The sequence below is a fragment of the Pituophis catenifer genome, unplaced genomic scaffold, assembly GCF_029215685.1.
Source record: "Pituophis catenifer annectens isolate HBS135680 unplaced genomic scaffold, rPitCat1.0.hap2 SCAF_2, whole genome shotgun sequence".
Taxonomy (NCBI): domain Eukaryota; kingdom Metazoa; phylum Chordata; class Lepidosauria; order Squamata; family Colubridae; genus Pituophis; species Pituophis catenifer.
The window spans coordinates 255,264,943-255,281,243 of record NW_027256882.1 but is presented as its reverse complement, the minus strand read 5'-3'; the positions used below and the strand labels follow the sequence as shown (position 1 = coordinate 255,281,243).

At 34.9% G+C, this 16,301-nt stretch overlaps 1 protein-coding gene across 1 annotated transcript in view; it reads left to right on the top strand.

Moving 5' to 3' along the window:
* ADGRV1 (adhesion G protein-coupled receptor V1) overlaps positions 1–16,301 on the top strand; it is a 303,011-nt gene that overhangs the window by 243,153 nt on the left and 43,557 nt on the right. Inside the window, exons 86-87 of the mRNA XM_070935769.1 lie at positions 1,979–2,136; positions 14,672–14,793. Of these exons, the coding sequence (XP_070791870.1) occupies positions 1,979–2,136; positions 14,672–14,793 (280 nt within the window). The remainder of the gene's footprint in view (positions 1–1,978; positions 2,137–14,671; positions 14,794–16,301) is intronic.

Here is a 16,301-nt window from a genome sequence, read left to right as displayed (position 1 = left end):
ACAAATCCCATAACTAAATCGAGATTCAGAGCACTACAAGTTCCCTTCTCTCCCATAGGGCATGCCCAGCCATAATATATAACTCACTGCCAAGATAGCTCAGACCCTTCTATGCAATAGGTGGATATATCAAAGTGGATGATTTGTACATTTAATTAGTACAATAATTTGTTTGCATCTGCTTTTGTTCATATTCTTACATTCTAAAAATAGAAACGCGGCTGGAAAGGCCGCCACCGAAGCCGCGGCTCAGCTGAGCTTCGTTTGAGTCTGTGCGGCTTGCTGGCTGTCGTTGACAAGCAATCCACAATTTTAAAATGCAGGAAGAAAAGAAATTTCTCCAATGTGGTGGTTAGGGAATCCAATGAAGGAGGTAATTATGTCTCTAAAGGCCGGACTGAGTAAAGAACTGGGGCTAGACAGGAAGAGAAGATGTGTTTAAACAAATTCTTACTCAGTCTCTGGTCAATCACATGAGGATTAACCCCATTCAATGGACTCTCTAAGCAGCACAAGGGAGAACAGCTGTGCCGCATGATTTAGATTCACTAGAAAGCAGGATTTCCTGCTTTCTAGTGAATATAAATTGCGCGGCACAGCTGATCGTCGGAAATACTGATTCAGACGAACCAGTAGCTTTCTTTTACTATTGATTCACCTGAACTGGTAGCTTTTATTACTACCGCTTGACCCGAACTGGTGTGAACCGGTAACATTGCACCCCTGGTTGTAAGTCAAGCTTTTACTGATCAGTATTGCTCATAATTAGTCAGAATTGAGCAATGGGGAGATATTCCTAAACATTTTGTGGAGATTCAACATTTTTATTATCTAATGAATGTACAAAAGGGAAACAGTGGAGATGCTAGAACATTCCAATTGCTTATTTTTCTTTCTGATTTGAAAAAAGTGAATGTGAATCAATTGGCTATTGAAGTTGGTAAGGAGTCAGAGGTTTATAGAAGTTTAAAAGAACTGCTGTGGCTCAATACCTAATTCAGTCCAAAAGTTCTTTAAATACAATTAAGTTTTGTGAATCAAATAATGTTACTATTGGCATTCTATATTTTAAACTACGTAAATAAAACTTAACAGTATTCCGATAAAGTAATCAAACAGTACATTTTTCTAGAAGGTAAGATATTCCTGGACTATGTCAATTCTCATTTATTTTTATTTTTTATTTTTCATTTTTTTTATTTTATTTTTTTTTCAAAAATTTTATTGCTTACAAGTGGATTTGCACAGTGTTCTTACATTTAACCGAACAGCTTGTTACAGAGTGTGCAGAAATCTACTGATCTACTGAAGCTTCGGTGAAATAGACAATCCAGTTGTTAACGACAGTCCTCTGCAGTAGAGCAATTTTCATCTTTTGCGTTAAAACACCAATTCTCATTTATTTACCTCCAAAGAATCCACCATAATTGGGTTTACAGGAGGCAAGTATTAATGGTTTTTGAATGGGTGAGATCTAGCCCTATTCACTTCTCCAACTGAAAAAGGAAAACTAGAGGGAGGAAAGTTATTACAAAAGGCAATCCACAGTTGTTTTATCTAAAAGGAACCTTTTATTATATGCCAATCATTTTTGGTTTAATATATGGTTTTAAAGAAATTTTAAAGAATGTGTTAACCAATGATAAATTTACAAAATGCATATTTTTTTAAAATAGTGCTACTAAGTTTGACATTAGATAAATGTATATATAGGAGGGTTTTTTGAGTGAGTAACTTTTTTCTGTTTGGGAAAAGTGCATTTATAAAAACTTTTATCATACTCTAAAAAAACTTAATCCCATTTTGACAATCACTGTCTCTTATAAATTCAAGATATATAAGATAATTAAATACCATTTGAATTTCCTTTTTACTCTCGAAAATCATATGGTTAAACAACGTGTGTGGGTGACTTCCACATTCCAGTCAAAGTTCCTATAATATTTGATAATGACTCTGGTTTTTTTTTCCCTTTCAGGTGCTTCATTCCAAATATTTATGCAGCTCTTTTTACTGCTGCCCTGGTACCACTAGTATGCCTGGTGGTAGTGTTTGTGGTGTTCATCCATGTTTATCAAGTGACACCCCAGTGGAAAGCTTATGATGATGTATTTAGAGGAAGAACCAATGCAGCAGGTATGAAACATGAACTATATTGAATTAAGCCAACAACTTAGATTTCTCTAAGTTTTAGGCTCTCTAAATATATTGCCTTTTTATACTTTCAATAATTCTATGTTGAGTATGGTAAAAATGTAATTGATGAGATATTTTGGCCTGAATGTGTAGCAATACACAATGCTTTATCAGTTGAATTTCCACTCACCCTTCTACGGAAAAAGTTTCTGCTTATTTCTATTGTGAAAAATAGAACTAAATTAAGACTCATCAATAGATATATTTTGACCTAGATCAATGAAAGTTAACAAGACCTAAGATTGTCAAGACTAATTTCTAAATTGATTGACTTTAAGGAATGTACTGTTAAAGGAGAACTAAGAACGCATTCAGTAGATTCCTGTCTGCTTATTTATGCTGCATAAGTTATAATGAATTGATTAACCTTACTACACAGACGAAGACCTTTAAGCCTGAACTGAAGGTTCGAGGTAGCTTGCACATTTGTGTTGGAAAACATTTGCAGAAAGCAAATATCTTCCAAAGGGAGAGATTGAAACCTCCTTGAAGCATAAAAAATTGAATTTGTGCATTTTACACTAGCACAAATTGAAAAATAAAGGTTCCAAATGAGGACTCAATTTTTAACAGAACCTATCTCATCTGGCATAAAAGTACCTTAAAACAGTGTTTCTCAATCTTGGCCACTTTAAGGTGTATAGACTTCAGAATTCCCAAGCCAGCATGGCTAAAACTCTCAGGATTCCCCAGCCACTCCATGTGTTTAACGTTGACAGGATTGAGAAACACTACCTCAAACTTTCTTGCAAGTATATCATATCTGTCTGCTCTGCCTGGCAGCCCTTCTCCAGATGTTCAGCAGAGCATTTGTCCTGCTGGGCTACCTGAAAAGCCTTTTCCTTATAAAGCATGATGCCCTGCTGGTGGAAATTACTATACAAATAATTTTTCCCAATTACTTGTATAGGGATTATTCTCTATACTATTTATGTTGTTTTGTATTTTCTGTTATGGATTGCACCAGAGAAGCTAAACCAATTTTGTTGTATATATGATGTACAATAACAATAAAAGCTATACTTTACTATACTACTATAGCATGGCTAAAACAGTCTTCTACAAAACCTCCCAACCATCACAAAGCATGTTTTGACTAGCACTTAGCCCCCCCAAAAAATATGTAAAGAAATAAAACCAAAACTGCTCCTAGACAAGATACACTTTCAATCTAAATCCATGCAGAATCTTTCTCTAGATGCCCATGCTAGACCAATATAAAAGCATGTGATGATTCCCAGCTGTCAGAACTTTTCTGGAGATGGATTGAAAATAGCCCTTTGGGTTGCATTTAGAAAACAATAGGAAGTCAGTGTAGATGCTGAAGTGATATGAGTGACTGTTCTCACATGGAGAACAGGTGGAAGGAAGGGGAGGATGGCTGCAGTGTTTGATAGAGGACACCTGTTGGTTTTGAATGTCACTAGGATGTTTTCAGATATAAGGCTCATCTCCTTGTAAAGGTCAAATCTTTGTGTTAAGGTTCTCCTTTTTTATTATACGGCCCTTTGGTTTTAATGGTAGCCTTATAATTTTTAGTCTCTTTCATGCTTTGCTGATGATATATTCCTTGCTACATGCGGTCATCCTTTTGCTGGCTTGGCAGCATAAAAAGGTCAAAGGATGCCATTTTTTAACATGCATTTAGGCATTTCAGGATGAGGAGAATTCAATGTGTCTTCTCATTTTTGATAAATGATATAATTGAGATAATTAGGTTAGACTTGAGGTAGCTACATAGAGAAAATATGTGTGGGGAAGGGTTGTTAATGAAGCAGATATTTCACTCTGGTTCTTGCATATTTGAACTATGCAAATCCAAAACTATTAAGTGCACATTTAGAAGTATGGATTTAAAAATCAGTGTCCTTTATTTTTTGTCTGTCTAATGGTATGTGGGGAATGGGAAACAAGAAGAAGAGCCACATATGAAAGAAACTCTGTTAATATAACCTTGCAATAAAGATACAGCTAATATTCATTGTTATGCTTCTTGTCTGGACTTCCTCAAAAAGCTAACACTGGTTGATGGTGGAATCAACACTATCCCCAGCTCCTCAGTAGTAATAAATCAGCAGATAGCAATGATTTGCCAGGAGTTGATAGTCAGATATAGTCACTGATGGTTTTGAAGGGATATTGTTAAATTTTTTCTTTCTTCTTTTAGATATCAATCATACATAGATGTAAATAGAAACTGGTAAGAGGCTGTGTTTGCACAGTATACAGACCAAAAACATACCAGCCATCCTGGCATGTTGTTCAGAACCAGCCCTTGTGGTTAACTCATTCTTCTGTACATTATGTAAGTCCAGAAAAAATGGATTTAGTAAACTGTGGTTGAGCAACCATGCATGCAAATATGTGAACACAGAATGGAGGTTTCCTCTAGTAAGGATACTGCCTGGTGACTTGACCACTGATGTACTTCTTATAGGAATTTAGCTGTTTAATCACTCCAGTCATCTCTTTCTAACAGTGAATGCATTTTGCAACCTGCTACAAACTAAATTATACAGGGTCAGTGGGCTTCCCCATCTTTTAGAAGAAATAACACTTAACTAGAGGAAGTAACACATAGGGATTTTAAACAACAAAAAATTCAGTTCACTATGAAGCAGTATGGACATATGTTTCTGGGAAAAGTTTAATAACTCAAATAATTTCTAAATCTCCATGTATTTTAAACATTTTAGTCATATTTTAAGGGTGGCATTTGCTTCACTTATACTCCTCTAAATAACAAAGTAGTTTTGTTTATGTGATATTGTATACATTTAAAATATTAGGGATCCTATTATTATTTGCATTTGTTTTACTTTAATCCCGTGTGAGCCTATTTCTACACATGGGAGGAGCTTGCTAGTGAATTTACTGTTGGCATAAACCATGGACCCTGAAATGCTTTGTTTAGTCAGAAAAAAAGCTAGCATGACGTAATCCTAAATCTACTCTCACACACATTCACATATTCCTGTAGTGCAATTAAAATGGAAATTCCGGTTCTGCTGAAATTAAGTTGGCTAAGAATAGCAGTGTACACTATGATATAAAGGGCACTTCCAAATCAGCAGCTCTTCATAGTGTGACTAATTTTTAATACTATTAGCTGCCCCTGGTCATGTATTGATATGGGCAGCCATATAAATCAAATAAATCTCAGGGCATTCAGATAGGGCTTTACATATGAATAAAGAGGATTATGCAGAGATCTGAGGGGCAAACTTTGATTCATAGTGTGTATAGATGCACATATAGCACTTTACAACAGTACATTTTTTTCTGTGGTTAAATGGTAGCAGTGGCATGATTATAGGAAAATATGTCATACTTCCAATAGATGCTATGAGCAAGTTTGTGTAGGCTCTGAATCAGCTTTAGCTCTTGATCTCTCACAGCTCTACCTAGGTATATCAATGCTTTTGTTCATTTTGTAAGATATACTTGAATAATAATTCTCATGACTTTTGTTGTCACAATAAATATCATGAGGCAAAATGAATTATGACCAATTAGCCATCAGTGGCAAGTAAATAAGATGAAGGAGAGAGTTGCTAAGTGAATCACATCTGACCCATTTTAAAATCAACATGTAGCATGGTGTATTAATATGAAACAATGTTGATTAGATATGTGGTGTCTACTGGCTATTTTTTAACAGAAAAAGAATTGCTTGGCAATTAAAGCCATGATGTAACGCACATCTGCACTCTAACCACTGTGCTACCATTCCTCACGTGATTATGAGACTGACATTAATTGATCTCTATATATGTTTGCGGGTTTATTGTGGGTGACATGCAACATGTTTCAGCCAGATGTGGTATTCAGCAGGTTCTGACCAGTTCTGGAGAACCGGTAGCAGAAATTTTGAGTAGTTCGGTGCACTGGTAAATACCACCTCTGACTGGCCCTGCCCCCATCTATTCTCTGCCTCCCGAGTCCCAGCTGATCAGGAGGAAATGGGGATTTTGCAATAACCTTCCCCTGGAGTGGGGAGGGAATGGAGATTTTATAGTATCCTTCCCCTGCCATGCCCACCAAGCCATGCCTACCAAGCCACATCATGCTATCAAGCCACGCCCACAGAACCGGTAGTAAAACATTTTGAATCCCACCACTGGTTTCAACCATCTGGAACTATTTTTTGTTCAGCCATTTTCTGTAGCACACATATTTCTAGACTTTTTTTTTTTGCACGCTATGACAAATTTCTGGTCAAGTAATCATCTAGTGGATCATACTGCTTTTCAGCAAGGAACTAGATATTTTCCCTCACTTAAAAATTATATTGACCAACTATTAACTTTGCAACAGTTATAAAGAATTTCATGGAAGGAATTCAGTGCCTCTAAGCAAAGAAAGGGTAAACTTTTGGCAGTAATAAATATTTTCAGAGAATGGCATCTTCCACAAGGAAGATGTAATTTATTAGGAATGATAAACTCTGGCAACAATCCAACTCATGCATACATATTTTTGAATACATTGGATGATTTTAAATCTCAGTTTCCATTTAGATGTTGCATGTTCATCAAATGAGTGCTTGTTTGAGTAGCTTCTTAAGAGTGCTAGAATTTCATGTGTGGAAGATGAATGTTTAGGATATTTATATATGTATTATAATTAGGTCTCAACTTACAAGATAATCATTCTTAAGTGGCTTTCAAGCAGTATAAACAATAATAAAAGCAAATTGTTAAAATAAAAAAAGAAATGTCTATGATCCTTTCCACAGGTTAGAAAGAATAGTAATCCAATTTATAGGCTTCTCTTAGTTTTGCCTGCCTATTAGCTTCTGTCTTCAGGGTGTACTTCTCACAGTACCATAATCAACAATTGTCTGTGCTTTATGAATCTGGGGAATATTTCAGAACTGGCCAAGTCTCATGTTCTATAGAAGTTGTGAAAGAGACTGAAAGTTCACAACTCTAGTTGCTGTCATTCTATTGATTTGGAAACTTTTTTCTATTATATGCAAATTAAGTTAAATAATTATATCATGTTCCTACCTCTGAATCTCATTAATTCAGTATACTAGAAAGTGAAAGAAGAAAGTGACAACTGTCTGCAAAAGAAATTTGGACCAATTTATTTTGCTACACTATTTTTAAAGAAATAGGGCATTTCCACTAAGACAACTACAGTCCTTTTAAATAGATTTTCAGCTATTTATTCTCCTATGTTCTATTGCTTCATGATTAATGTATGTACATTACATTCACATGATTAATGCATGTATGTAAAATATCTGCTTTAGAAATTCTTAAAAATAAAAATGTAATAGGTTTAGTTTGCAGAGTTCCTAGAAGGAAATCATAGACCAGTAGCATAAAATATTCCCCACATGTAATTTCATTGCTTCCTTCTGGCTTGGGCAAGTAGGGCCTTAAAGAGAATAAAAGCAATTAGATTAGGCCTTTATCACCATCTTTGGTCTGGTTTCTCTATTTTATAGCTAGTTGATGTTGAATAGTTGATTTAATAAGTCCCCAAATTAATATCTTCCTGTGCAATGCTTATTTTGCTCCTTGGTTATTGGATAGGTAAGAGCACTAAAATAATTAGGGAGCCAGTTGAAATGTATGTGATGTAAAACTAAAGTCAGTAAAAGCTCATTTATAATATTGAAATTGGTTCCGCTGATTTACCCATCATGGTTGACTTTACTGTTACCCACTTCAGAATGAAGTCACGACAGGAGGCAATCACTTCACTCCCAGTCAGGCAAACTTCACTTGCCCCCATACATGGACTGTTTTATTTCGGGCTTCGTAACATATGTATAACATATGTGAGCATATGCAATTCAGTGGGGTGACTCTGCTAAGGTATCTTTTTTTCCTAACCGCTTTGAAACTGCAGATGAATTCTAGCATGAAACACTTCCTACAGAAAAAGGGGGAGATACCAGGAGTTGGAAGACGAAGAGCCAGTGGCGGGTTCCAACCGGTATTACCACAGTTCTCTTCGCGCATGCGCTTTGCGCAAGCACATTAGGTTTCTGCTCAGCTGAGGTGCGGCAATCCACTCTGCCGCACCTATCAGCTGGGCTAAAAAACAAGAAATAAAGGTAAGTTTAACATGGGGGCGGGCGGGAGGGCCCAGTTTCCAGTCAAAGAGAACTGGTTCAGTGACATCACATCATCACCACTACCGGTTTGCCCGAACCGGGAGCAACCCACCACTGCAAAGAGCCATATAGGGCTGGTCAGGAAAACAGCTTTTTGGATTGTATCTAGTATAAGAATTCTGGTTTGAAATATGTTAGCCAGCCATTGTCTCCTTTGGGACATATGTGTAGTAAAGTGTTCATAGGAATGCATTCTGTATCTGTATTTTTGAAGCTTTCTCGAGGTATATGAATAAATTGTCTTTGCAAATTAAAGCCAATCTCCCAGAATACTACAAAGTGGAATTGAAGGCTGGAATATAAGCCCTAAATTTTGCAGTGTTATCACACTAAATTTCATTATCAAACATTTGCATTGTTAAAACCAAACTTCAATACAGAATGTTTTCTGATTCCTGGAATAATAACATTAAAGTTACAAAAGCATATTCTTTAATTATCTGGAAGGTTTGAGTTGGTTCAAGTTGTTTTCTAAATTAGTTGGATGTGTTTTCTGCAAAGCATTTTGTTGTTTGCCAAGAGTTTTAAAAATATTTTTATAGGAGCCAAAATAGTAGCTAAAAGAAAACTCAAGCAGCTAACAGCTTGAGCTGTAATCAGTTGCAAAAATGTAAATTATGATATCTCTCAATATGCATTTCTCTTGTCGTCACTTATTCTCTCAATTTACACTATTTGTAGTAGATCCAAAAGGGAAGCACAATTATTTACTTCACTTACTCCAAATTGCTGTCCTCCATTCTGTTTTTGTTATTTTAAAAAACTTCTAAAGTTTGGTTAAGGCTAGTCACTTGTAATGTGGATATATATTAAAAAACTCATGCAGATAGCTTATGTATTAATTGTACAGTTGAGTTTTCTAAGTCTCATGTTCATAAGGATTTATTTCAGCTGCACAAATATTTTTGAAAAAAAGAGTTTTATTTTCCATACTTCTGTTCTAAAGATTCTCTGACTTTCAGTAACAGAAGTAACACACTCTCATAGATTACATAATGTTTATAGATGGGAATGATTTATGTACATATTTCAAGATTATAAATGTGTATGCTGAATCATAAACAGAATTCAAGTTGGGTAGTGTTGGTAGCATAAAATTATTCATTAACTATTCATTAATCCTTTTACAAATATTCACATTCTGATACACTCAATCTAATTTTTTATCTATAAAATAAAACAAGATGTTCTTGCTTCTTGAGCTAAGTAACTTTTGGAAGCCAAAGCATTTGTTCTGAATATTATTGCAACTGAGACAACAGATTGCTAATAAAACAAAGAATTATAGCAGTATCTAAATATAATTGTCAAAAATATTACACCTTTTTATTACAGTTTTAGACCACATTAATTTATTCTTACAGTTTCTTAAAATAGATGTGAAATTGTAGATCACTTTGAGTTTAAATGAGATGCTAAATGAACACAAAATTGCATTATCTAGGATATTCTAACACTTTCTACTAATAAATGTGGTTTCAGGTTGCTAGCATTTCACAATATTTTTTTTTGCTTGATATTAAACCATAGTATCAAGATTTTGGCAAGAGTGAATGTAGGGACCTGGTGTTGCAATTACTTGCACACGATACTATTTGTTTTTCCACCTGGGCTAATTTTTGAAGAGTAGATTTTAGAAAAGTTGTAGTATTAGCTAACAACCGGAATGCCTTTAGTTATTCTTTCTTACTATTTCTGATTTCTTTTTCCACATTGCATAACATTGCCTACTCAAAAAGTAATAGCATAATGGGTGTAGGTGAGTGTGTGTATTGACTCTTTGGTTGAAAAGCATTTATTGGCTTAAAAATGCTAATAGATAACATAAAGAATATCACCTATAGTTACTAACAAATAGTATACTGAATTTATTGTTTCATTGGTTTCATTGTTCCAAAAACACTAAGCCAACTTAAATAAACCATATTCTGATTTAGGAATATATATGAATCTATCCAGCATTGCATGAAATCATACCTTGAATATCTGTTGTTATAAGCAATTCAACAGGATGGGTTTATTTAGATATACATGTCTACTGCATTCAACTAGTTTTGTTGGCATGCCAAATAGCCCTGTACACAGACAATAAGAAACGTATTTCATTATTTTGTTAATGTCTCATTGTTAAATTCAACTAGGCTTTGGAATTCCTATCTGCATCACTTCTCTACTTCCAAAATAGCTTCCCTGCTTCTCATTTGTTTTCCATTTCTCTTTCCTATCATACTCTATTATGCCTAAACTCCACTACTGCCCTCAAATTTTCTCTTTCCTTCATCTGCTTTCATTTGTTGTATGTTAAAACTTTACTATAACTTGAATGTCAGGCAATTGCAGCTTCTGCCCATAGTTGTCACTCCATCTACTATCTGTTGCCATCTTGTTCTAGTTTTCACACTGAAATTTCAAGCTTATGCTAACTGGTAAGTCATATCAGTACTTGCTTTTCTTCTACCCATCAGTCAGTTCATTTCCAAAAACATGTCAATTCTGACAGACCATGAAATGTTATACTGTTCACAAAAATCTCTATTTTGTGTGCTGGATTACTGTAGAACGTTCCCTTTCAAAGCTCTGTAATAGTTGGAGTTAAATTAGTGGTGTTCCACTACTTGCAGCTTCATTGATTCTAATTTTCAGAGGCCTTTGTGCTGGTGTCCATTTAATCTGAACACTGCTGCTTGCCCATACAATGACAAAAATCTGCTTATACACTCCAGTTTCTGCCTGGCTCATGAAGAAATATTAAAGGATATCCCCACATGCTAATACTATCTGCTTCAATGAAAAAAGACCTTATTTTTACTCTGCTTGTTTCTGCAGGGAGAGCAGTCATTGTAAGCGGATTACTGTCATATGTCACAAATTGACTGATTCATCTATATCATAGTAATTCTGGCCATCTTAAGGAAGAGCACTACCGATAGAAGAGAATATTTGTAGTTCAAAGTTGAACTGTGGAGTCCTTGGTGCTCTCTGAGTTTGGTGGTTTTCTTGCAGATATTTCATTACGAAACTAGGTAACATCAGAGACCACTAAGAACTCCACAGAAAAGCTCTAGTTTGCAAATCTATTCATTGCTAACCATGTATTGAGGGGGGAAACGTATCTTTCTTTGTTAGACTAGACAACAGAGCAGGTTCTCTAAGATACTAAATTTCAATTTCAATTTTTCAATTTAATTCAATTTATATGCCGCCCCTCTCTGAAGACTCAGGGCAGCTCACAATACATTTAAAATCCTAATAAAAAACATTTAAAAATTTAAAACATTAAAACTCATTCATACCATTCATGGCCGGATCTCGCCAGATCGCAAGAGCGAGATCAACGACCCCAGGCCTGCCAGAAAAGCCAGGTCTTCACCACTTTTCAGAAGGCCAATAGGGTGGGGATGGTCTGGACCTCAGGAGGTAACTGATTCCAGAAAGCTGGGGCAGCCACAAAGAAGGCCCTCCCCTGCAGGCCTGCCAGCCGGCATTGTTTAGTTGACGGGACCCGGAGGAGACCAACTCTGTGGGATCTTACCGGTTGCTGGGAGCTATGCGGTAGAAGGCGGTCTCAAAGAGACCACCTTGTATTTGTCATTTGCTCTATTATTGGCACATTTATACTTCAATAAACATCAGAAGGTGACGCAGTATTTTTCTCCCTTTGATTCTCAATATTGTAGTTTTCATTCCATGTTTGCTTGTTTAGTTGTTATTTACTTCTCTGATTTCTTTGTTTCTCAGTTCCTGAAAGCTCCCCATTACTATAATCAAAGTAACATAATGCCAGCCTGATTTACCCCCCTCAAGGGCAGACTTATCCTTCCTTCATTCCCAAAAGCTTTACTGAGAACTACTGCTTTTCAGAAACCCAGTAAAGAGGGATAGTCTAGGTTGCTGACGGAAAGCTGTTATATACTACATTGTAAAAATCTTGTAATATCATTGTTACATTAACTATGGCCCACTATACTCCGCAAGGCATGGCCAGATATTTTCAATTTTTCAATACCATTTTGTTCTTAGATTCCACCATTACACAGGAATACAGCCCAACTCTCATACATATATGAATGCTTTATGCATTGTCTTCTAACTTATTTCAGGATATTGATTAGTTTATTATTACATAGCACCAATGGCCTTAATTCCTTCATGATACAGAGGCTATACAAGATTCACACTTAAAAAGAGAAACTGAAACAGAATACATATGTATAAACGTTCGCATCTTTAGGTTCCATCATTTACCAAGATGATGAAAGTAGTATGCTGTTGTGCGGCAATATTCATTACAATGCACATTGAAAAGGAGCAGGCTTCATCACAAACAGCATAATGCTGCTTTCATCAATCTGTCCCATTAGACAGACTCTACCCTCACTCACCACCCTTCTCCCAGGATTTTGCTGCATGTACATTTATAGTGAAAATAGTTGAAAACTGCTGTAATTGATTATTGCCATAATTCTACAAGACAAAATTTGCTGGGAACATTTCAACTTGGTTCATTGGCATAAATTTGATTTGTATAAAAGTATATGCTCGAATTCATTTCAGTGTATATGTATAGCTTCATATAGTCTTATTTATCTGAACTCTAATTGAAGATATGTACAATCATCCATGCAATCAAAATCCATCATATTTTTTTCCCAATGAGACATAGGAAGGCTGCCTAATAAGGAATTAGACCACTGATCTCTTTTCTATGCTGACCAACAGACAATCTCTAGGGCTTCAGATGTTCTTTCTCAGGTTGATCTGCAGATATCAGAATATTTTTTTATTTCCCTTTTCTTGTATTGCACCAGATAGATGGATAATCTCAGTATACACTGAAAATTAAACGCAGAAAGTTAAAAATAGGAATTCCTATTCCCCATAGATTTCTTCAGGAAATAATTTACAATGTCATATGGCTGCAGTACAGTGCAGAAGAAGAAATACCTATCCTAGACAAAGAATCAAAGATGTTAAAGTTTAAAACATCCTAAAGAAAACATTATTTTCATATAGTCTGATTCCTTAGACTCAATGCTTGTTTTGATAATGCTTTGTGTCACAGAAAGAGATGCCAAACCTTCCAAAAAGTGTTAAAATTAAGAGCATGCAAACAGCTGCTGAGAATAGGATTAAGTATATGCATTGACTCATCTCTAGAAGGGGATTAACATTTCAAATGGTGTAAGAAGTGTATGAAATACCGGATTCAAAGAGTTCCAGTCAAATGATCTGGATGGCAGCACCTTGAAAAACATCTATGTGAAACCTGAAGAGATGCTAATTCAGAATTGACATTATGAGGCTAGACAGATAAAAGGTTTAACTAGGTAACTGTTCACATTTTATGCTGCAAACATTGGAAGCAAGAACCAGTACAAGAAGATTTAGCAATGTTTCACTTCAACCTACCCTTGGTTTGTGAAAAAGATAAGCATTGATTTGCAAAGTTTCATTCTTATGATGGCAGTTGTACTGAAAATCTTGAAGCAATATTTTGTTATTTTGTTGAAAGACACCTATGCTGTTTGTTACTAAGTTCCATATATAATTTATTATGAGTAAATATGTAAGTTTGAAAACTGATTAAGTTATGAACTTCCTATATTTAATTATCCTTTCAGGATTTTTTAAAAATAGTGTTAGTCACTGTAGAGAAAGAGTGACATTTTGCAGAATACCTGTACAAATTTAAACGTACATAGCTGAATAAATAAGAACTTTGGATCTGCTCTGAGTGCAATGTCAACTCCAAAGCTCAATCGTGTCATTTAACTTTGCATTTTTCATGGAATAAAGGAATCTAGTTTGTTCACCTAAAAACCCTTCCTTCCTTTTCTCCCTTCCTCCCTCCAAGGCATAGAAACCTAATATCATCTCATCAGCTCTTTGATTATTGATTATTTATTACACATCTACTCATTCAACAAGTTTTAATGCTTAAATTCCAGTACTGTTGTACAAAGCCAAACTATGCTTTATCCAATTAATAAATGTGGTGTCTTGCCTGGACTTTTTTTAAGAGAATAGTAATATAATAGTAATATAACCTCATCATCTGCTACCAGAACTGACTGATTGATTGATCTTGCCTTCAGTTTTTTGGATGAGCTTATCTACTGAATAATCCATCCAAATAGCTTTAGGGCTTCTTCTCCAACTCCCAGTCAGCTACCTTCAGCTCTAACAGCGTACTGGAAGGGAAAGACTGTGCCTAGCCATCCCAGATAGGATTGATGGTCACAGAAGTACTGATAAGTTAAAATATCTTCATAAACTGTTGATATCCAGGCTATTTTTGCAGAGCATGTCAATATGATAAATTCATGTTTTTATGATTTCTAGAGATCCCATTGGTTTTGTACTTATTTGCCCTCATTTCCATGACATGGCTATGGGGAGGACTGCACATGGCTTACAGGCATCTATGGATGCTGATCTTCTTTGTCATTTTCAACAGTCTACAAGTAAGTATTTAATATATTTATCATTTAGTTTTTTAACAAAATCAAAGCACTGTATGTTTAATTATGTGAACCCTGGAAAAAGGGCAACTGTGTGAGAAGGAAAAGTTGTACATCTATAAATAAAAAAATAATATGGCTGGTATATATTGTCACACAACTTGAAACACATGCCTGTACATATTCCTTAATATAATATATGGTTCTGATGAAATGACTAAACACTTCAACAGTATAGGAATAAAAAACATAAATGTTTGTGTACCTATATTCATTCTTGGAAATAGGGTTCAGCTAAACTTAAATTTCAACTGGGAAGTATTTTTCTACAAAGTAATTGAAAATAAAGTCTACAGTATGAAACAGTGTAAAATAATCTTCATGTGAAATATAATTTAAAAAATTTTATTGAAATATTAAACATTTAGGTAGAACTTGCATGTTAAAAATTTAACTTGCAAAAAATTATGGGTTTGTGCATGCAGAACATTTTTCCAAATACTTGTTATAATGTTTGGATCTCTGTCTTGTACTCAACTGAAGAACAAAGAAAAAGGAATAGTATGGAAGTAGCTTCTTTTTTAGCAAGTGTGAGTGGGGAAATGTTAGAACTGTAATCATATTTAACCAACTAATTGGATAGATTATAGATTGGAGACATTTTAATTAAACAAAAAAACTTTTCTAATTAAACACCAACTCATTTTTAAGTCTTAATTATTTTGAATATAAGTACTTATAAAATTGACACATGGCAAATATGATATGAATTTCCCCCTTGCTGTCATTTTAGAAAATGTTTCCTAAGAAACTACTTGGTGCTATATTTAAAGACATCATTAAATAACAACAAATTATGTAGATTTTTCCCCATCACCAAATTTATATAAAATGAAAAGAAAGTTATAATTGGATTGAGTAATTGAAACAGTCACATCAAATGCACTACATTTCAATCTTAAATTGGTGCCTTCTAGCTGTTGGACTTTAACTACTATTACACAACTCACCTGAATGAGATATGTTACCCAACATAACTTGAGGCCACCAAAATTAGGAAGGCTGAACAAATTAGCAAAAATCAGCATTGGTGCTCTCCTCTGTGCATTTGCTCAAAATTGTCCCAATGATTTTCATGGTGCTTTTAAAAAGTAAAATGGAATCATACGTTTTTAGGGGAAACAAATCCTGCCAAAGTGAATTATTTTTTTTTTAAATAGAGATATATAAAATTAGACTTTAGATCTAAAGATTGCAGTCTAAAATCTCTATGTTACCACTGAATTGGCATGGCTGGAAGTGATGTATTAACAAGACTCTTGACTTGTTCACTTCCATTAACATTGGATCTTGGCTCTAGTGATATAGCCTATAGCAATTTGTGGAATTATATTATGGAACAATAAGTTTATTTCTTAATATAGGCATCAGTAAGCATTATTTATTTTAAATTGCATTTGTTCCACACAAGTATGTTGAGACTATATTTTGCTATCATTCAGTTCCTTGTG